The sequence below is a fragment of the Panthera pardus genome, unplaced genomic scaffold (assembly GCF_024362965.1).
Source record: "Panthera pardus isolate Hobbes unplaced genomic scaffold, ASM2436296v1 HiC_scaffold_2, whole genome shotgun sequence".
Classification (NCBI taxonomy): domain Eukaryota; kingdom Metazoa; phylum Chordata; class Mammalia; order Carnivora; family Felidae; genus Panthera; species Panthera pardus.
Window position 1 is genome coordinate 41,342,353 of NW_026526765.1, and position 23,278 is coordinate 41,365,630.

The following is a 23,278-nucleotide window of genomic DNA, read 5'->3' on the forward strand; positions in this document are numbered from 1 at the left end:
TTAATGACTTCTCGACTGTACCATATTTAAACATTTCCACGAAACTTGGAATAATTTACAGGATAAGTGACAAATTACCAGATGACTTTACTAATCTTATTGCTTCTTCCCACTTATTCCCTGACCTCACCAGGGCTTTATTAATTCTCCAGTCTTAACACCCCTATTTTCTTTCCATTTCCACTGGTATTACCCTACTTCAAGTCTCTTATCTGGCCACTTGCAGTGATGGGGTTAATTTTGGTTTTAAGTGTCAGAAACCCCAACTCAAAACGATTGAGGCAAAAGCGAATGTATCGCTGCCTGGCTGAAAGTTCCAGTACAGCTGAATGTATGGTGGGATCCAGGGACTCAAAGAAGGTCAATGGGACTTGGTCTCACTGCCTCCACCTCCTAGCAATTTCCTCCTTTTGTAATGGCTTCTTCCCTCCGCAGTTCCCCTAAAGGTGAACAGATGGCTGTCAGCATCTCTAAGCCTCTGTGTTCTCAGGGACTCCAGGGGAAAGAGCAGTCCTCTGATTTTATCCCGAGAGCCACTGACCGCACCCACCTGAACCAAACTCTTGTGGCTGGGGGTCAGGCACGCTGAGTGGAGCCCGGCACTCCGAACGGAGCTAGCCCGCTCTGGAGCCTGGGGGACACAGTTCACCCCTATCCAAGACGCAAGAGTCAAGGAGGGGCAGTTTCCTAAAGCAGAACCAGAATGCTGTTACCAAGGAAAGGAAAAATAGATACCGGGCGGTCGGAAACAAGAACCATTCACGACCATCTGCCTGTGTGCTCCATTTGCTCTCTCACAGCCAGATGCCAACCTTCTCCGCCCGGGCTCTGTGTAGGCACCGTTATCAATCGGGTCTTTTCCTCTGGCTTCTGGTTGGGTTCAGTCAACGGGAGGCGTTGGCAGAAGAGCGAGGTCAGAGAATTTCTCCATCTCCTGCCTTGCTGAGCCGTAGGTTGGCTGGGTTCCTACACTGAAGACCGCAGCTCCTGTTGGGGGCATGTCTACAACGAGCTACAGACCTCTTTGGGTCTCTCTCTCCATCTTGCAACCCTGCACACGCCTTTACGTTGTTCATATTCTCTTCCCTGTGGGACCTGGCCAGGTCCAGCCTGCTAACGGATTGCTCAGCCTATCCAGCCTCCTGCATATCATCCACCAATTTGTTTAACCTTTAAAGTCCTCATTCGAGAAATGGATATAAATATCGGAAGTTCAAGGTTAAAGGCTACTGTCAATTTAATAGAGATTACCAGTCAACTATTACCAGGCTTTGGCGACCACAGAAGCACACTGAATATTGTAATGCATGTGAGTGATTCCAACTGCTTTCAGATTTGGTTGAGTTAGTAGGGTGTACCTGGAAAATACCCTGTGAAGATTATCCTTAAATGCAGTTAAGCCAGCTTCCTTAGTAGGAATTGAAAGGAAAAGGAAAAGGAAGGAAGGAAGGAAGGAAGGAAGGGAGGAAAGGAGGGAGGGAGGAAGGGAGAAAGAGAAGAGAAAGAAGGAGGGAAGGAAAATGAAGCCACAGGGATAAAGTTATCACCTTAGAGTTAGGAAACCCGGAAACTCAGTCTAGCTTTGCCTATGCCTCATAGTTGGTGGCCTTGGGACCACTGGGAGTCATTATCCTGACCTGTCAAACACTGAGATTAGACCAGAACATCTTTAAGGTCCCTTCCAGCTTTAACAATCTACTAGGCTCTTTTTTTTTAATGTTTATTTATTTTTGAGAGGGGGGAGAGAGAGACAGACAGACCATAAGTGGGAGAGTGGCAGAGAGAGAGAGGGATACACAGAATCAGAAGTAGGCTCTAGGCTCTGAGCTGTCAGCATAGAGCCCGATGCGGGGCTCAAACTCATGAACCATGAGATCACGACCTGAGCTGAAAGTTGGACGTGTAACCAACCGACCGAACCACCCAGGTGTCCCAACAATCCGTTAGGTTCTAATAAACCACAATTAACGATGCCTGCCAAATGAATGCACTTACAAACACTGCCAGCTCAAAGAAAATAAGGATATTTCACCAAGGAGGCTAAAAATGCTGCTTCTGACAAAGAAAGCAAATTCTTTTTGAAAACTAAACATTTAAGTTATTAATGGAACAGAAATCTAAGGCACTGACCTCGATTCAAAACAAAATTGTTTTTGTTCAGATTCTTGCAGGAGACCAAATTTTATGTACAGACCGTGTGGGACTATCAATAGGGACCTGCAGTGAAGCCCAAGGAAAGCACTAATGAAGCCAGCAGGAGCCCACACAGCCTGGCCATGAACCCAGTGCAAGATCAGAAATACGGCAGAAAATCTGCAGAGAGGGGGGAGTCCCCGCACGTTGTGTAGTTTCCTCGTCCGGCCAAGATCCCAGAGGCTCTAGGAGGAAGAGCAAAAAAAAGGGCCAAAGCAGGAAATGAACTGTAACTTGACAGAGTCAAAAAAGAAAACAGAAAAGCATGAGACGTATCAGGTCCAGGGAAGGAGCTTGGAGAATGTAGCCTGTTTATTCAGGAATGAGGCAGTTGATAATATTAAAAAGGATAAAAATGTTTCAGCTTTAGGGAGGCTTCAAAAACCGTTAAGAAGGATGGTGAACCACCATGTGGGAAGACAGACTGATAGAGGAGTGATGTTTGCAGTTGGGGGGATGGGGAGGGTACGAGTGGGGAGTGGTGGCTCATTCAAATCATTTGCTGACCTTGGAACATGTGTTCTAGAACTTCACCGCCCAGTATAGCAGCCACTAGATGTATGTCGTTATTGAACATCTGAAATGTAGCTGGCCCTCCTAGGTGGCTCAGTCGGTTGAGCATCTGACTTCGGCTCAGGTCATGATCTCGCCGTTTGTGAGTTTGAGCCCCGCGTCGGGCTCTGTGCTGACAGCTTGGACCCTGGAGCCCGCTTCAGATTCTCTCTCTCTCTCTCTCTCTCTCTCTTTCTCTCTGCCTCTCCCCCACTCACTCTCTGTCTCTGTCTCTGTCTGTCTGTCTCTCTCTCTGCCCCTCCTCCACTCACGCTCTGTCTCTCTCCCTTTCGGAAATAAATAAACATTAAAAAAAAAATTGAAATGTAGCTGGCCCAAATTCAGACATGTTGTATGTGGAAAATATACAAACCAGGGTTTGAAGACTAAGTACAAAAAAATATAAACCATATAGTTAATAATTTTATATTGATGGTACGCAGAAATAATATTTTGAATTGTTGGATAAAATAAAATACACTGTTACGGTTGATTTCACTCGTCTCTTTTTAGTTATTTTTAGCCTAGTTACCAGTAAATTTAAAATCACGTATGTGGCTCACATTTGTGGTTAGCATTATATTTCTACTGGACAGAGCTATTGTGTAAAGTCCCTTCCTGTCTCTCCAGGCTTCTGTGACACCAGGTCTGTGAAGATCTGACTCAGCCCTCGCTGTCCTTCCCATTGCAAGCAGAGTCTAGTTTCAGACTAAGTGAAAGAAAGCCATGTTGAGACTCAACAGCTGCTGTATCCCCACAATTCACACCCACTTGGGGAATATACACTTACTTAGAAGAACAGTCACCACCGCCTCCCCACAAGTATACCCACCTACCATATACGTCCACAACCATATTTGTCGGGGTCAGGATAATATCCATAAATAGGGGAGGAATATTTGCTGAATCATTAGTTACAGTGAGATTCACCTTTCTGCTGTCAACCTTAATCATCTGTTTGAACTAGGGAGCTTCATTAGTGCCTGTTAATAAGAAGAGGTTCTTTGAAATTCAAGAGTGTTGGAATTTCAGGTCTCCCATTTCCTAACAAGAAACCAGTTCACTGAGAGGTGCTTCTGGACCTCTGCCTGTAATCAAGAGTTCCAGGGCTGCTCAGACATAACAGAGAGTAAAACCCAAGTTTTTGTCTTGGGTTGAAAACTTCTAGCGTGCTCTACCAATTAGCACAATTGATTCTCTGGACTTGTGCTCCCTCCAAACCTTGGGAGCCACTAACTAGATCCTTCCAGCATTGTCAGTTCCGCTGGAACCTCCTACCTGGCACCCCTATTCTCAGCACCTGCTAATTATATCAAACTCCTGGTCCAAACTCCGATCTGTCCATGACGATACAATAATGTTATAGAAGGATGCAATTCAGATCTTATTTAAGCGAACAAAGGGTTTCCGTCACAGCTGAACTTCGAAGAACTCTGACTTTGAGGACAGTCTCCTGTATGCAAGAATTTTGGCCCCTTTATTGGACATCTGCACTTTTAGGCTATCATTTACCCTTTATTTGGTAAAAGAGCTCCATTTTTCTTTGCGGGAGCCATCTCGTCCCTACGCTAGTCCATGCGGTTTGGATGGCGCTGAGCCTGTTCTTCCCCGTCTCATCTCCAGGCACGGCACATAATCTAGGCCTGCCAATTACCATTTTTACTTCCCCCAGAAGTTCCAATAGAAACGTTAACGCAAACCACAATGATTCGGAGATCGTTATGCGGATGCAAACTGGTCCAATGGTCTTTAATTCTTGGAATTTGTTGGCACTCGTGGGCTGGATGACCTTTGTTCTACCTGCATTTGAAGATGACAGGATGAAAGTCTGGACCTTCACGGCACTGCTACATGGTAGGGCCCCACTGAAGAGGACGGCAGAGTAAAGAGACCAATTCCAAGAATATGGTTTGAGGTGCTGGTCCGGCAAGTTGCACTCTGACAGAGCAGGAACTTTCAGTTTGGTGAGCGAACAAATTCTCACTGTTGGTTAAACTACTTTGAATTTTCCCCAAACTGGAAGAATCCTAACATCACTCTTCAAATATTTAACCCACTACATGGATAATCTATGTTTTCCCTGTACTTCAAAGGCCAGCTTCTCATGAAGTCTCCCCTGCTGATGTAAGCACGTTCTGAATTTTCCTTTTATTTTGTCCTTTTCAACAAATAGTCCGTAAGGCACGCTATCATTACCGGATAATGATGATTATCTCACCTCGGAGATCTGGTCCCCCCAGAATCAAGGGAACTCAAAGGTCACTTTCCTATTTCATGCTGAGCTAGTGACAATATTCAACATCAAGTCATTCTTCCTGCTCATTTGGATTCTGTCCCAGCTCCAAACTCCTGGCCTCTGTATAGACCTGAGACCCAGCTGCCAATTTGCATTCCAGCTTTGACTGGTACCCAAATGCATCCCTATGTTTCTGACTGTCTCTTGTAATGACTGCCCCAAGCCTCAGTTACTCTGGGATCAGAGGTCTACCTGACCATTCCTGCTACTTCAGGGACTGTAGATGATTCCCTAGTATATTTTGAGAAACTTCGTTAAGCACAGTAATCTATACGGTTTGAAATGTGCAACTTCCAGATTCCCCAGGGCTGTGGTCTACATATTACCATTTGCAGGATTTCCCTGATGCCAGCTCTTTGTTATAACGTCACCTTATGGACTAATCTTTCCATCGTGCACCTGTTATGTTTCCCCAAAGCCAATCTTATCCTAACGGATAAATTTGTCTTCAGACATTTCTCACCAAACTTCAGTTAACCTTTCCAAATATCCCAGCCAAGGCCAAACACCATAAAACCACCATGCCTCTTTACTTAGATTTTAGCATCTTATGATATCACTGTTATCATGCTGATGTACTTAGGTTTCTCCTGTGTTCACTTACTGCCACATGTATTGTGGGAAAAATTTGCACTAGGAATCAAAACCTCTGGATTCTAATCTGGGCTCTGTCATATACCAGGAATGTGACCTTAAGCACAAAAGAATCCTTTTCATAACCTCGCAAAGTTTCATTTCCTTTATCTCATACGCTAGGTTAATAAAACTTGCCCTGATTTGCTGGATGCCATGAGAATTAGATAACAATGCAAGTGAAAGCACGTTGTAAACGCAGAAATATCATGTAAATAAATTATTAATACGAAGTCTTATCACCAGACAGAACTGTTATCTCATACACCTTCTTAACTACGAACAGCCACACATACGGTCAATAGTTGGTAAACACTTGTTGATTCACAAGTATATACTCCTAAAACTCCATTTTTAAAACAAAAGGAAAAAAAATGTTTTCTGATAAACCAAGTGAGGGGTTAGCTTAGGAAAGATAAAGATGTGGAAGAAAAAGAAGAGGGAGAAAAACATGGGTGGTGAATGATAGAAGTGCTGGGCGAGTGGAAAGGCAAGAGAGAAAGAGAACGATGAGCAGCGGAGCCACTGGAATGCAAGATGACACCCGCCAGTAACACAGTGGAGGAGGGGAGGAGGAGGAGGAGGAGGAGGAGGAGGAGGAGGAGGAGGAGGAGGAAGAGGAGGAGAAGGAAGAGAGGAAAAGGTAGAGGGGAATAGGAAAATGTGACAGGGCAAAAAAGGCATAGGTCATTCTTAAACCAGAGATATCTGTGTGGGAAACATCTAGGGATCGAGAGGGAAGTGAACTCCTTGCTGCCCAGTGACTTTGGGTCAGGTAGGAGAGAACTGGCCATTTGGAGCCATCTGAAGGAGAGCCCAGCATGGAGTCAGCAGCAGGTGCAGACAACGCTCGCTCCATGGGATGAGATGGGGACAGCAAGTGGACAAAAGAAAAACTAGGGTGTTGAACAACGGCACAGAAACTGAGAGAAAGAGTAAAGGGGAAGAAGGAGAACTTAACAGTCCATAAAGGAAAACCTTTTGCCAGACCTAACTATTAAGCTCTTGCCTAATGTGACACAGTCTCACTGTGGTTGTGCTTCTTCACCGAATACCTAATAATCTGGGTTGAATTTAACCAGTTACCTGGACATACTTAAAAAGAAGACTGGAATTTTCAAGCAGAAGCTGGGGGCTACTTTCTAGGACACCACGGTGGGAACTTTGATACGTGAGAGCGCCTTCAACTTTCTTCTGGCCTCTTAAGGACATTCCTGTGCTAGCATTCGAGATCCCCAGCTGATCTCGGTCATCTCTGAGGATGGAAAAAGAGGACAGAGGTAACGGAGCTAACGGGTTTCTGCTCAGAGAAGAGGGAGAATTCCTGGAGAATGAGACTGTCAAGAAAAAGAGAAAGTCTACCCAAAGGGACCTAATCTCCTGTGAGGGGCCCTGATCACAGAGCACACGGGACCCTCTCTCTGGGATGACACAGGCTCTCTTTCTCAGAGTAGGCTCTCTGTATTGCTGTGACACAATGCACTGTCTTCAAAGCCCTTAGCATGGTATTTGGAATAAGTGAAGAAAGTATTAGGAACTCATAGTTGTGAAATACTAGAACTAATAATAATAGCTGGCATAGTAGTAGACAGGGCAGATAAGTGACCGTGGTCTCAGGGCCGGGTGTAATATACCAGTGTCTGTCTGTAATATACCACAGCAGTCTAGTGGTGCAGAGGCGGCTGCCGAACAGCAGTCAGGGGCCGGAGCTCAGGAGGCAGACGTCCTAGGTTTGGACCCTTGGCTCCCCCATGTATTAGCTATGTGAACTTGGGCGAGTTTGACTGATCTTCCTATGTCTCAGTGTTACTCCATATAAAATGCTGATAAGAGCAACTTCTGCATAGAATAGAGAGAGAGAGAATGAGAAAATACTTACAAAAGGGTCTAGCTCGGCGCCTGCACTACCGCTCAACGCCTGTTAGCTAGAAATAGCAGGAATGGTGGTGGGGGTGGTTGCCAAGAGGTACATCCCAGTACAGAACATAAAGTAAAGGGAGCATCCACCCCGTCCCTAAAGCTCCCGTGCCATGAGATCGGCAACAGCTTTCCTAGGGAAAGGCGAGGCCTTTTCAACCTCAAATAGGGAACCAGTGTTCCTTCCAACCTCCCATCTCCTCTCAAATCCCATAGCCTCAGAATCCATAATTACAAGTGAAATTCAGTGTGTGTGAGGGAGGGAGGGAGGGAGGCGGGGGATAGAGGTGGTGGCTGTTAATGTAGAGACAGGCCTGCAGTGATAATGAGATCTTGCCTATACAGTTACAGTCGAAACTTCCTCAATTTTAGTTACATTCCTTCCACGCTGTGATATGCCAGACAGTGTGCTAGATAATGGGCACACGGTGTCCAGCAGAGAAGGTAGGCACATAAAACAAACAGTTACCAATTACAAACAGCTCTGACAATTACAAACAGTTGATGACAGCAGTTCGTACACACAGCCCCGGGAGGGTAGAAGGGACGCAGGGAAGGCTTGGGGGTCTGCAGGAGATAATTGAGTTCGGATTTAAAGCGTGAGTAGGGAGTTGAGGAAAGACAGGGGATGGGCAAGGTCAAGCTTAAGCTTTAGAAAGATGGCCAGTCATGTGGCAACGAAATGACCTGGAGGCGGGACACTCCCAGTTGAGAGGGAGTTTGGCGATGGTGCCAATCACTCAAAAAAGAGATGGTGAAGTCTCATGACAGCAATGACAGGAAGGGTAGGAGAGGGTTGCAAAGTCAAGGTTACATAATTCTAAATAAAGCAGTGCTAAAATTAAGCTAGTGTAAAAAGGTTACTAGTTATTTTTCCCCCCACAGAGTAAAACCTCAGCAGTTCAACATTAATTGGATAGAAGCATGTCACAATTAATCAAATATGAATTACAGATTTTTTTTAAATATGACTAACTGCTTAGGCTTTTTCTTTTGACTAGATGAGATATTTTAAATACCTTTCAAATTCCCTGCGCTTAATTAGCAGCATTGGTCTTCCTGCAAAAAAGTAAAGTGAGGTTATTAAAAGAGAATTTTTTTTTTCCTGAAGTGGATGGGACCTTTCTCTCTGCTGATTTGGTTCCCACAAACGTGCTTCCTGGATTACGAGAAAGCCAATTCCTCTTTCGCTAGTATGGGAAGTCACAACCCTGACCTCAGGCTGATTGCCCAGAGAAGTGATCTGAGAGGGCTATAAATTGTCTCAACAGAGAGACCGGCTGCCCAGCCCTTCTCCCTGACAATCAGGGGTGTCAAACTGGGAGATGCTAGCCTATCAGTAACACAACCATAAAAAAAATGACGTGTTTGAAGTGAACAGACAACCTTCCTGATTCTCAGGATCCCCTGGGGGTGCCCCAATTTGCTTTTCAAAATTTCATCAGCAGTGCCGCGATCAAATTCAGTTCAACCCCTGGACAAACCATCAAACTATCCCTTTCTAGGGAGAGGATCCGATCTTATCCTCTGCTAAAGTATCGAATGAATTGAAAGCTTTCAATAGCAAAACTTAATCTAAAATCCACACTAATTCAATGCACTATTTTCCAAATACTTGTGCACTCCTTACATCATAACCCTCATGAGTCACAAAGAATTTGTTTACTACGAAAAAGACTGAGCTCAACTCTCACAACCGCACTGACTAGAAATCAAAGTACAAAGGGAACACTTCAGTACTTCCACGTTACCTAGAGAGACACGACAGGTGGCTTGCTCCCATAAGCTTTCTGAGTGTAGGAGATCAGAAGGGGCGTAGTTTCTGACTTTCACACTAATTGTGCCAAAACTTCCTTAATCCTTGCGAGTTAAGAGAATGAGATGAGCGCTGAAGTCTCAAGAAGGAGGAAGCTTCATATACAGGCAGTCTCATTGATAGTAATATCTGGAGAGATACATTCATCTTTCCTTTGTCTAGATCATTAGAGCCTTGGGGTGGGGGGTCAACTTCTGTTCTGTTCTATTCATCACGCAGAAATTTGGATCGGAATCTTTCCCAAAACCTTTGCCCACTGGGCTCCACACAAATTTAACCAAATTTCTATTGGATAGTCCACACAAGAATGTCTCACAGTTTTCTACACCTCAACCAGCTCCAAACCAGCCTCTGTTTCCATGCAACCCTACTCCTTCTTCATGGTCAACTTCAAAATGTCCTCTTCTTCTTTCACATGTGATTGGTCACTTCCTACCAGGAAGTCTGCTTACTAACTTCCTCTAGAATCTGTATCCCTTTCCTCTACCCCCTGCTCTCTCAATCTTAGTTCTGGCCCTTCTGCCCCATCCCCTGGACAAGTCTCAAGAGTCTCCTAACTGAGGGGCTTCTGGGTGGCTCAGCTGGTTAATCGTCTGACTCTTGATGTCGGCTCAGATCATGATCTCACAGTTTGTGAGTTCGAGCCCTACATTGGTCTCTGTGCTGATGGCGTGGAGCCTGCTTGGGATTCTCTGTCTCCCTCTCTCTCCACCCATCTCTCTCTCCCTCTCTCTCTTACTCTCGCTCTCTCAAAATAAATAACTGAGACCCTGAACCCCCACTTCTGACACCCACTGTAACTCAGGCTGCACTCAGCCAGAGGCATCCGCCCAAAAGACCTGCCTCCCCTCTTCTGTGCAGACTGATCACATTCCTGGACCTTCCATACCTAACTTTTCTCATTTCCTATTACCAACTACTTTTCAAATGCTGCGCAGTTCTCCTCTTTTACGCATTAAAAAAATGACTTTCTGGTTTTATATATCTACATATACGGTCTCTCTGGAATTCAACTGTTGAAGGTTTAGATTGCAATAATTATAAATAATGAACAAGGGTGACCTTTGAGATAAGGTGAGGCTAAAAATGTCAGCCAGAGTGTTGGCAGTGAGACCTTATTATAAATATGTGTCTATATCTGATATGCATAAGGGCATGATAGTATTGAACATTCAAAGATGAGTACTTTGTATAAAACCCTTTGCAAGCATTGAAATTAATAAAGCCATTATAAGTTGAGGAGCAAGTGAGTGGGCAGAGGAGAAGGGGGAAAAAAGATTATTCTTACAGTTCTTTAGAAATGCAAATAAGAACGTTGCCTGAACATCATTACCTGACTGATAAAATGTTAATGATGTAACAGGTATTTATTTAGAAACCTGTTCCAATTCCTTAATTGAAAAAAGATCTTAAATTCAACACAAACCTATTTGTTAAATGGTAATAAAACAAATTCCCAGGGAGAAAATAGCAGGTACTAAATGTCATAATACGTCTCTAAAATTGAAGATAGTCTTACCACTGTTTTCAAAATTAAAATGACAAAATAAACAATCTTCACGGTCCCAGCAGGCAGATCAAACTCCCTGACCAACTGGACTCTGGCTACAGAAGGCAATGTAACAGTTCAAAATGGCCTCTTTTCAGACAATCGGTATCTGTCACTCTAGTATATGGGGGAGTAGTGCCCAGACTCTCGAAAGGCATGCAAGTCAATTTTTAAAAACCTGGATAAGCCAAACAAATGTGTCTGCCTGGTCTTCGGTTTGAGAACCCAAGTCTGAAAATGTCCAACGACAGACCCTCCATGACACAGAAATCTTTGCACAAGCAAACAAGATCCAGTGATAGACTCTGACATCAAACAAATCTGAGTGAAAATGCAGTCTTCACCTCTTACTGGAAATGTGACTTTGGACAAAACAACAATCTGTCTCTGCCTCACTGACCTCATATGTAATAACAGGGACCCTTTTGGTAAGTGTCTTAGTTTGGGCTGCTATAACGAGTCACCACAGACTGGATGGATTGAACAACAACCATGGATATCTCACGATTCTGGAGGTTGAGAAGTTCAAGATCAAGGCACCAGCAGTTGGGGTGTGTGGGGAGAACCCACTTGTGCCGTGCAGCCGGCCATTTTCTCACTGTTTCCTCACATGGTGGAGAGTGGAGAGCTCTCTGGGGACTCTTTGATAAGGCCACTAATCTCCTTCACAAGGTCTCCACCCTCATGACCTAATTACTTCCCAAAGGCCCCACCTCCTAACACCATCACCTCGGGGGTTAGGACTGCATCAGATGAATTTCCCCGGGAACACAAACATTTAGCTCATAACACAAAGGAACCCATAGAGTTGTCAGGATTAAATGAGATCACATAGGTCATGTATAAGCATCTGAACCACTCTTGTCAAATGATCAAGGCAGCAAATAACTAATTTAATGTCTTCCCAGTATTGTCTAAACCCATTTTTCAGATTTAGACACGTTTAATTAAGTAACATTTTCATCTAAATTACATACCCTTGAGAAAAAAGTTTGCTGTCTTTGGACAGTTAGACAACAAGTTGAAAAAAAAGCCGTGACTTGGGTTTTAGTCTCAGGTTAACACACTTGTTAGCTGTGTGGGCTTAAGAAAAATCACTTAACCTCTCTGAAACCCTTTGTATTTCCTTTGTGTGCTGTGCTTTGTGAGACTTCTAGAGCCACAAGCCCTAGGCAAAGATGCAGATAATGGAAAGGAGCTTGGAAGGAATTGCAAATAATTCTCAGTGTTGGTCATATGCTTCTTGAGTCTCATAACAGCTAATTCTTACAAAGAGGGACAAAGAGATTCCCCCTTACAAAGACTGAATCCAGGCGACCCTTCACTGCAGACCATGCTCTAATCCTATTAAGCACTGAGGAAATTCTGGCTGGACTGGAACTGAGGATCAAATAGATCTTGTAAAATGTTTTGTATAATTAGCAACACCTCAATCCCTGCCTCGTTATTTGCACCCACAGATTTACACAGGTTCGGAGAAACTATCTAGAAAAATCTTTGTGAAATGTGAGATTTAAATTAAGCTTGGGGATGTTTGGGAGGACTCCGAAAGAACCAAGCTGTGGTGAGGGATGACAAGATGTCATAAGAGAACGAACCAGATACGCCAGGGTTGACTGGGGCAAGGAACTCAGAAAGAGTGTGTATGCGTGGCATTCTGAGAATGTGGATACAGTTGATAGCGACATTCATCAGGGCCCAACCCTTCTGGGTGCCCCTGGAAGATGAGTCTTGAGAAACGGAAATGCCGTATTGCCAATTTCTGACACGCTCCTGTCTCCAGCAATTCTCACACGGGACCCACTTTGATCAAGTAAGACACAGAATACATATTCTTCTCACTTTACATGTGTAATCATGTTGATTTTCCGTATCGAAAGGCCTCTGTTTAACCAGAGTCAAGGTGCAACCTTTGAGTCCCAGGGGCTAGTCATTCAGCAGGATATTATTCAGAGTAGCGCCTCAGTGGAACGTTATCACTGGAGGCTGCTCAGCTCGCTGGGGAAACAGAACTTCAGGGACACCTATGAGCACTCACTTTCAGCAGTTACTAAAGACCCAAAACACTTGGGCAACGTGAACTGGGCAAAAGACAGCTCCCTGCAGTCTAGCAGATGGAGACTCAGAAGCACTGAACTTCAGATGTTTATGTCATGAGCTCATAGGATATGGAGCCCAATGCATTAGGCTCCAGAGCTCTAAGTCCCAGAGGAAACCACGGTGATAGGGAAAAAGCTGTATTGGCCACTTTTAGGCACTCATCTCAACCAGAGGGGAGAAGCCCGAAAACTATGTGTTCCATACTTCCTTTGCCCCTAGCTTCTGGTGATGTTCTCTAAATGGGAGGCTCAGAACGGGAAAGTGGATTGCAAAAGGGAAAAAGAACCATTTTTTTTTTTTTTGCCCAGAATCTACAGGGGCCTTCAGCAGTGAGAGCAGTAGCAAATGGTTCCTTAAGCAACAAATGCAATAGTACAGCCAGCTTCCAGAAGATCCGCGGCAGAAGCAGGGCTCACCTGACCTCTGGTGAACATACCCTGCTTCCCGCCCTTCCAGGGAGCTTTGTGACCAATTACCTGCATCAAACCTCCCATTGCTTGAAATAGATAAAACAGTCACCATTTTCTGGACTGGACACAGACAGATACAGAAGCAGAAAGCAACAAGTCAGAGGTGTTTTCCTCTACACAGAGATCACCAACCAAAGGGTTAGTTGCATATAAAGGACAACTGACTATACCGAATAGCATGCAAGACGAGGGGTCAAAAAGACACAAGGAGACCGAGCCCTAGATCCTTCAATTCCCAAACAGGAATGTGCCTAAGTTTGTGGAAGCTTCAGAGTAAAGTGAAAACAGTGCTGGACAGAGTGCAGAAGAGCAGCAGCCTCATCCCAATGAGGCCACTGATTGAGCCTCAAGACTGACGGTCTTCTATCACCTTTGGAAGCCTCAGTTTCCTCGCCACGGAATGGGCCCAATCAGGGACAGATAATCAAAAAATCTCATGGCCGACCAATTAAATGGAGACTGAATTGAAGCCATCGAGAAACTTACGTAGTGTGGCAATTGATTAGCAGTCCCGGGGATAATACAAGCCTACAGCTCAAGGTTACCGTGGTGACTAAAGACGACATGTACCGATTGATCCACGCGAACCATGAGTGAGACACTATGTTAAGAACCTCACCTACTCTGCCTCCGATCCTCACAAACACCCCATTCTCAGCTACCCAAGTGAAAGGCTCAGAAAGATTACATAATTAGTTCAAGGTCATACGGCTAGTAACCGGGGAAGCCAAGACTTGAGCCTACATCATTCTGCTTCCCCAGACACCATACTCTGGCATCCTGGGGGCTGGCATCTTGCTGAAGTCCTTGCAGCGCCTGTACTTTGGAAGCTGTGTAGTGTGACAAGCAAGTTAGCTTGGCTCCACATCAGCAGACTCGTACCCTGCAAGAGACCAGTGCTTCCGAAATGTAAATATGCCGTCCTCCCTCCATCCTTCTCCCGGGCTCCAGCTTGATGTCCTCCGTGACCTCATGAGGCACAGGGAGTTTCACCACAGGGTGAGTGCCCGTTAATATTTGCTGTGCTCCTCATCTAATCAAAAGGCCAACGGAATTATCACCATTTTATCAGTCAAGCAATAAAGTTGAGTATTATTCCCATTTCCATTTCTAAAGCAACATAAAAATAACCCCTTTTAAATGGTACCCACTCACTTTCTCCTTATATGCTAATGCGTGTCACAATTTCAAAGCCTGGAGAGAGATTTCCTGCAAAACATTTCACTGCCTTAAAGTTTCCCATATTCACAGCTCCAACTGCCAAGTTACAAACAGGAGTTAACTCTGGTTCCAAGTCAATTACCTATTGATAAGTCTTTAGGGCAGACGACTTGTATACATGGATTTCAAAGGCTATGTGGTATTTCAAGGCGTTAGAACGTTTGGCATCAGAGATTCTCACGTCACCCTCAGACTTCAGTGAATCATATGTATCCTCACCAGTATTAATAATCAAACCCCAAATCAACTCCCTTATTTTAAAAGTTGCTCTTTCTCTTTGCTAAATTCAGATCATCTCAACGAATTCTTGTAGTCACATTGATTTCCAGTTAATTGAATTTCCTCATTTGAAGTGATGAGTTGCAACTTAGCCATGAATTTATTAATCCAAAGCCAGCTACTCACCTTTGCTATGGTTTTTAATTAATTCTGTCACATACGTACAGCAGGTGATAGCATTTACATCAGGACTATGTAGTTTATATTTTAAAATATTCAGCTTTTTGTATTTATTCAGACTTTCTGTGTTTTATACACAAGGCTGAAATTTTGATCTTCTGTTCAAAAATGTTTAGTGGCTCTCCAACATAAGGCGTCAAGCTGTACCGAGGGCAGAGGAAAGAAGAGTTCTCTCTCCCGCCCGGAAAACTGGTTTCTTTTTGGGTTCCTTTCTCCCTTTCTTCTTCCCTCTTTCCTTCCTTCCCTAAAGTGGCTAACAAAAATAAACAATATAAAATATTGTTAAGGAAGCGAAGGAAACAAGAGGAAGTGACAAAAAGAGTTGGAAAAATAAAATAACGGCATGTCAGAGCCATAGTGAGTGCCTGGAGAGCTTCTGTTCTTGCTAGTGGTAATTATAAACTTGACTCTGAGTTTCCTAGAAGCTCTAGCAGAAGGAGAGAAATGCTACCATTTTTCGGGAACAATCTGGTAGTTAAAACAAAACAAAGCAAATACCATGGGCTAGCTCTGAAGTCAATCAAGTCAGTAAGTGATTCGGGGTATCACTAAGTAGTGTCATGAGCTTAGAGATAGCACTGGGGTAAAACCCCACCAGCCTCACTGCCCAAGCACAGGCCGGTGATGTTCTACAATAACTATCGATCGCAAAATCACCAAAGCCATTGTTTCCAATCTCTTTTCTTCATCCCTTCAAAAACAATGCAAGCTGCTTCCTCCAGGGCCCCAACAAGAAGCAAACAGACCATGACACAACATCGGGTGAGTGTCAGATTGTTTGGAAAGAGCTGCCTGCAGACCGCTAAATTTGTGAGACACTATTTACCAAAGGAGAGGATTGTCAGGCATGTGCCTCTCTATCCGGCTTTTCATCGTGAGTCTATCTATCCTACATCGACTGCTCTCTGCAATGGACAATGCTAAAGAAAAAATACTGAGAATGTTTCTCATATTTCTTTTTTTAAATTTTTTTAATGTTTATTTATTTTTAAGAGGGAGAGAGAGAGTGAGAGACAGAGAGCAAGCAGGGGAGGGGCAGAGAGAGAGGGAGACACACAATCCAAAGCAGGATCTAGGCTCTGAGCTGTCAGCACAGAGCCCAACGCGGGACTCGAACCCACCAACCTTGAGATCATGACCTGACCTGAAGTCACTCAACCAACTGAGCCACCCAGGAGCTCTGCTTCTTATATTTCTAAAATCAGACCTAGTATTTCTTTTTTCAGTCCTACCTTATAGTCCACAGAGAATATAGCTCATTGTATATCTCACTCATAGGGTTCTTTTGTTGCCGTACTAAATTATATTTATGCAATTGTCTTCTAGTTAGACCAGGAGATTCTTAAGAACAGGCATGTACTGGGGTGTCTGGGTGGTTCAGTCAGCTGAGCATCTGACTCTTGATTTTGGCTCAGGTCATGATCCCAGGCTCGTGGGATTGAGCCCTGCATCAAGCTCTGCACTGAGAATGGAGCCCGCTTGGGATTTTCTCTCTCTCTCTCTCTCTCTCTCTCCCTCTACCCCTCTCCCTGCTCATGTGCTTTCTCTCTCTCTCTAAACAAAAATATATTTAAGAAGAATAGGTACTTATGTTAACTCTTCCTGGCACATGGTTTAGGTGTTTAATCAATGTACATAAAACAAATGAAGAAACCCTCACTTGCTTGTATTTATACATGGAGCAGTATTATTTAAATATCACAGAAATATACAACTGCTACAAAACAAATAGTATTAGAAGTTGGTCATATTTTGGCTATACGGCCTCCATCTCCTCTTCCTAACAATCACCAACTTCTTTGGAGAGCTTAACTTTCCTCCATTTTATGTCATCTCCCTGAGTGGTACCTGCTTCCTCTTATAAAAGCTGGACAGCATGCGATCACATGACTTAGCTCAGCCAATCAGCTGTCACCTCCCAGGGCTCTGCCTCTCAAGTAGCATACGGAAAAAGGCAATGGTTGGACATTATCCATGATGCAGCGATGTCCTGACCAATTCTTCCTAGCTCTATGAGAACTCCCAAAGTTCTTGTTTATTTGCAAGCCTGGTGTCCCACAGCATTCTCATCTTAATTATTTGACCCTGTACATACGTTGTGGCTTCCCCAAAATTACCTTTGAACACATTAGCAAGTTAGTTTCCGATGCTTGTAGCCAAGAGCACTGATAGATGTACAATGGCACGGATCAAGCTTAATTAGCAAACCCAATTAAAGGAGACCCAGCAAAAATAAAGTGGCCAGTATGGCCAGAGAAAATACTTAAGTGTTAGACATTTTATTTAAACCTAGATATCAACTAGGACCCCTCTGTCCCTTGATACCTGGGAAAAATTGGCCAGAATCTCTTAATTCTACAGCCCGTAGAACTTTAAGATTTTCACTCTGATTTCCTGCCATGATTCTCCTGCCATGTCTATTCTTCTCCATCCTATGCCTTTTGAGTGTTCATTCTCATACACGCATTCTCCCTTCCAAACACACTTTCCCAGACAGGAATGTCAGCCCTCTCACTAATACACACATACGCATTCACGGAACGTATCTGTGGTCTAGTCGAGGCAGTGTGATTACGTGACCTTGAGCAGGTACCACTTTGTTCCTTAGTTACCATGCACTGCACAATGGGAATGACAATGACATGCGCCTCACAGGGCTGCCTAAAAATTAAATGGGATGTTACACATGAAGTTCACAGTGCATGTATGGTAAACATTCAACTCTCAGCTCCTAGCCAAGCCAGAAAATTTTCCTAAAGAACCGGAGCCTGGGAGAGGGCAGCACACACACCATATGTACGCACTTCAAACAAACAAACAAATAAAGATTCGCAACCTAACTTCCCTCAAAGTCCCTCACAGCCACCATGCCATTGGCTGGTTCACGCTTCTCTAAGCAGTGCCCCAAAGTCCTCTCTTCTCTGAATCTTTTCTCTTGTCGAAACTTTTACTTCCTTTTTCACCTATTCTCCTGTCTTCAGAGCAAGCAGAAAAATTCCTCTCCCGTACCAGGGTCCTGGGCTCTTTGGCTCTCATTTTATGTGGGCACTTCACAAACTGAAGATATTTCCTCACCAAAATCATCATCATCATCATCATCATCATCATCATCATAATAGTGATAATTTTTGGTTTCTGCTCTTAAAATAATAAAATTTACTCTACCCAATTATGCCTAGAACATTGGTTTCCAGACCCTAGTCATTTGCATGTTACCCTTATAATTTTTTTCACCATCTTTTATTAATGAATATTTTTAAATTACACAATATTTTTCCTTAAACAAACTTACTTTTAGATTTTAAATGAATGTAGTTTAAAAGGAAACTATATTTCACCACTGTAAGTGCCAAAATAGTATTACTCACATGGTAAGAAGGTTACCTTGAAATAAAAATTTACTTAAAAAAAGATATTCATGTACCACCTAAAATCATTATGTATTACTGGTGACACATGCATCACAATTTGATAAATGTGAGCCTAAAATACGTCCTTTATTATGAACATCCAGAGGCTGGACTGAGGAGGGTATGGGTGGAAAGTCTGTGCATTTGTATGTTACTAATTGTGTGGGTAGAGAGTAGGCGTGAGTGAGGATGCGCATATGTCGATGGGATCAGGTTAGAAATGTGACAGAGAGGACGGTCCAGAGATACGATTCTGGGGAGTGATATCATCTTGTATCCTCCAGGATTGTCCCACAGCACCCGGGAGAATGGCTAGTGTTCATTTCATTGAACTATAACCCGCTGCTGGAATCCAACGCTGCTATAAATAAATGTTGAAACACTGGAAATGTTAGGGATCATAAAACCTGAACTATCCAAAAAGAAGCTCCTTTTACCAAAGGAGGCAGTTTGAGACAGTGTCTGAAAGTTAAAACAATGTCATAACTTACGATCGTTGATACTGCTTGCTCCCTTTGGGCTTTTAGCAAAAATTAACAACACTAAAATTGAGAGTCTCCAGATTCCGCTCCGCTTTGTCTGTACAAACAATGTCACAGACTTTTGGAGGGCAATGCAACACAAGGCACCAGCTTAAAATTCCGGGTGAAAGTCCTAAGACTCGGCCCCGAGTCAGTGTGTTGGGTAAGGAACCCAGTCCAGGGAGCTTCCACTGCAAGTGTAAAATGTTTTACTGCTAAATATACAGAGCCTTTGTGCCTATCTAGGTAAACTAGAACACAACCCTATTTGAAATATATGCAGTCGACCACCAATGGCTGGGTGATCAGCGAGTCTTTATTCAATATCCACCATGTGCCAGGAACGACGCATGAGACACATTCTACCCTTAAGGAATCCCCGGGTTTGGGGTGATAGTAACATCTCTGCAGCTTGAATCACCAGAGTTCCTGTCAAGACATTTGACAGCTCCCTTTTATCGTGGCATTCTACTATATCAAACACAGAAGCACAGTGCCTCTCATCTACACCTGAAACAAGCTTTCCTATAGGTCTCGAGTGAAAAAAGCACGGCCCTCATGAGTGCACCAGGAACGTATTTGTTTTAGAATGTCTTCCAGTGATTGATACGTATGGCTAAAGCTCAGCCCCGAATGCCAATTCGTAACATTTAAGCCTTACTGAATACAATTTTCTTCCACACTATTTGATTGTGCCAAATAAAATGCCAGCAAACCTTTAGAGAAAATCTTCCTTAGGAGCCATCCTATTATCTGATCTCCAAGAGTTGCAGGAAATGACAGGAAAACAAAATAAAACCGTTTAGCTTTATGTAGCTATACCATGCAGTCGTCACGTCACGTGATCTAATGACCTGGCTGGAAAAAAAAGAAGCGGGCAGACTAGAACCTGTTATGAAAAAGCTATTTGAATGCATATCTACAGTGTAGATGTACAGAGAGACATTCTTAAGCTATTTTTACCCTACTTAAATACATCTCCATTCTTCCTATTATAGAGATGAATATCTATTTTCATGTCGCACCATCTCTCATAATGCAGACTTTTAGCATAAGCACCTAGAAATATTTACAGCCATATTATATTTATCGTTTAGGCAGAAAGGAGGAAAGAACCCACAAATCATCAAACAGCACCACATTCGTGATTACACATGAAACACTGAAGAAAAGCCACATCTGGGGGCACCTGGGTGGCTCAGTCGGTTAAGCGTCCGACTTCGGCTCAGGTCATGATCTCGCGGTTCGTGAGTTCAAGCCCCGCGTCAGGCTCTGTGCTGATGGCTCACAGCCTGGAGCCTGCTTCTGATTCTGTGTCTCCCTCTCTCTCTGACCCTCCCCCCGTTCATGCTCTGTCTCTCTCTGTCTCAAAAATAAATAAACGTTAAAAAAAGAAAAAAAATTAAAAAAAAGAAAAAAAAAGAAAAGCCACATCTGCTGGATGGGTAACTCTACTACAACAGATTTTTCAGAGGCCTCGTAGTTCAAACGGCCATAATTTACGGCGGCATAATTACAGTCCACACAGAAACACAACATACCTCACATTCGCATCAAGTTCGTCCATTACAGGAAACACGCATGGGTGAGTCGGACTGCAGTGCCCACAAGGTCCTATAATGTGGAAATTAAAAAGAAAAAAACAGACAATGAGTTAATGTGAGAAAATAAAAGTCTATGCTGAGGGGAAGAAATTGCCAGATAATCATGGCTTCCTATTTATCACGACTTTTGTTTTGCAGAGTGTCAGAAAGTATTTAGTCAACCATACTACAGCAAAGAGCTATTGACGTACTGGAGTATGACACAGCTGACTACCGCAAAGTGGCTTTACCATTTTACTAATCTGGACGTTAAAACACATAGGTACTTCTTTTTACTCCATGCTAATCAGCGTACTTTCTGTTCTTCCTGGAAACCCAGCTTATTTATGTGGTCTGCACTAGGACATTAGCTAATGAGAAAACAAGTTGCTACACTGTTATGATTAAAATGGTGTATTCCCTAAAATGGTCAGCCATCACGTTTCCTATGAGGATTTTCAGGGTTTTTTTTTTTTTTTTCTTTTTTTAACTCTTTTTTGAGGGTAGGTAATCATATATCCGTTTGAAAATAAAAAAATCTCTTGAGAACTGTCTGCCCTGAAGAAACTCGATGGTCATGCCCATACATACACATTTCCGGAGGGGCCCATGATTCCTTGAAGGACACTGATGAACCCCAGGCTAAGAACTCCGACTTGAAAGGCAGTTAACTTCCAAACTACCCAAAGTTCCTCTGGCGTGCGCTCTCAGACCGTGTACACTTCACTGGGCAGGTCCTCACTGATCCACCAAGCTGGCCCTCTTCACTGACTGTAGTTTCCTTTTTCAGAAGAATTCCTATGTTTGTATCACATTTGATCCACACCATGGCGAATCAGAGAATGTAGGGGCAGAGCCTGATCCACTTCTTTGGGGGTGACCCTAAGCTGGTCTCTTTTTTTCCTTTTAAGCTTCACCATCTACTTCTCAGTAAACAGACGGATTGGAGGAGATGATCTCCGGGTTCACTTCCAGCTCTGACATTCTCTAATTCCATCTGCTAGTTTTCTAATCGAATCTGATCAAGAAGAAACTATAAATCTACTTATCTGCACAACAGAACCACGAAACTCAGCCTGGGCCCTTGGATGCTTTGGTCAGGGTGGACCAAATACGTTTGCCTGGCCGCCAGGAAGAGAACGGCAGACCTCCAGAGCTGGAACGGATATAGATTTCTCTGGGTTTTTCAGTGTTTTTTCTTTAATGCCGCTAAGATTAGCGGGGACTCCCGTGGGCATTTCCTGGTCTGGGCCAGGTGTAGGGAGGACTCAGCCTCCAAGACTCTGAACCCCCTACTCTGACCTAAAGCTAAGTAGCTCTGGCCACTCCGATCTCTTTTACATTTTGAATCTGGAATAATCTTTTTTTTTTTTTCCCAAGTTTTATTTATTTATTTTGAAAGAGAGAGAGGAAGAGAGAGAGAGAGCAGGAGAGGGGCAGACAGAGGTAGAAAGAGAGAATCCCAAGCAGGCTCTGCATGGCCAATGGGGAGCTCAATTCGGGGCTCGAACTTATGTATGGTGAGATCATGACCTGAGTCAAAACCAAGAGCCAGAGGCAAAACCGACTGAGCTACCCAGGTACCACAGAATCTGGAATAATCTTGTATCGGAAATATTTGAGTACAAAGCCCTAACTACTGCAGTGACAGGGCTCTATCCTCCTCCCTCCTCTACCTAAAATCTTTCTTGAGGTGATCACATCCCTTCCCGTGGCTTACAATAAAAAGCATTTCAGGGATGCCTGGCTGGCTCAGTCGGTGGAGCGTGTGACTCCTGATCTTGGGGCTGTAAGTTTGAGCCCTGTGTCGGGTGTAGAGATTACTTTAGAAATGTTTTTAAATAAAATAAAAAGCATTTCAAGCTTAACTCTGCAGTTCCCACTCCCAACACAAAAACCTCATCTTCCCCTAGTGTTTCCCATTTCGACCAATGGCCCCACATTTACCCAGTGACTCAGAACAAGTGACTCTTGTTCTCACACCCTGCAACCAAACTGTCAGCAAGTTCATCCTATTTTCTAACTGACCCCTCGTTCCAACTTCTTCTCATTCCCTCCAGAACCCGGACCCTGGTCCACACCACCATATCTTTTCTTCTGATACCGCCATCACCCCACAACTGTGCTCCTGCTTGCTGCCTTCTCATCTCTCGTCCCCACAGCAGCCAGAACGCTACTTTAGTTTACCTTATTTTGTTTTGTTTTACATTTGTTTATTTCTCTTCAGAGCGAGTCAGACAGTGGGGGTGGGGGAGGGGCAGAAAGAGCAAACAGGCTCTTGGAGGTCAGCATGGAGCCCAACACGGGGCTTGAACTCACGAACCTGTGAGATCATGACCTGAGCCAGAACCAAGCATCGAACGCTGAACTGACTGAGCCAGCCGGGCGCCCCCCAGACTGGTATTGTGAACATGTAAGGCGGATCATGTCTTCCCCGAATAAAACTCGACTGTGTCTCCTACAATGCAAACTCCAGACCAACTAGATCCTACATTATCTGGCCCCACCCAGCTCCTCACCAAACTCAACTTCAGCCATGCCCCGCCCCCGCAGTGCCC

General features: G+C 43.9%; 1 protein-coding gene across 5 annotated transcripts in view; it reads right to left on the reverse strand.

The window, feature by feature from the left end:
- HTR4 (5-hydroxytryptamine receptor 4) overlaps window positions 1-23,278 on the reverse strand; it is a 174,447-nt gene that overhangs the window by 134,689 nt on the left and 16,480 nt on the right. For all 5 annotated transcript variants that reach the window (XM_053907008.1, XM_019464362.2, XM_053907007.1 and 2 more), the window contains exon 2: window positions 20,679-20,751. In XM_053907008.1, the coding sequence (XP_053762983.1) occupies window positions 20,679-20,704 (26 nt within the window). In that variant the 5' untranslated portion in view covers window positions 20,705-20,751. The remainder of the gene's footprint in view (window positions 1-20,678; window positions 20,752-23,278) is intronic.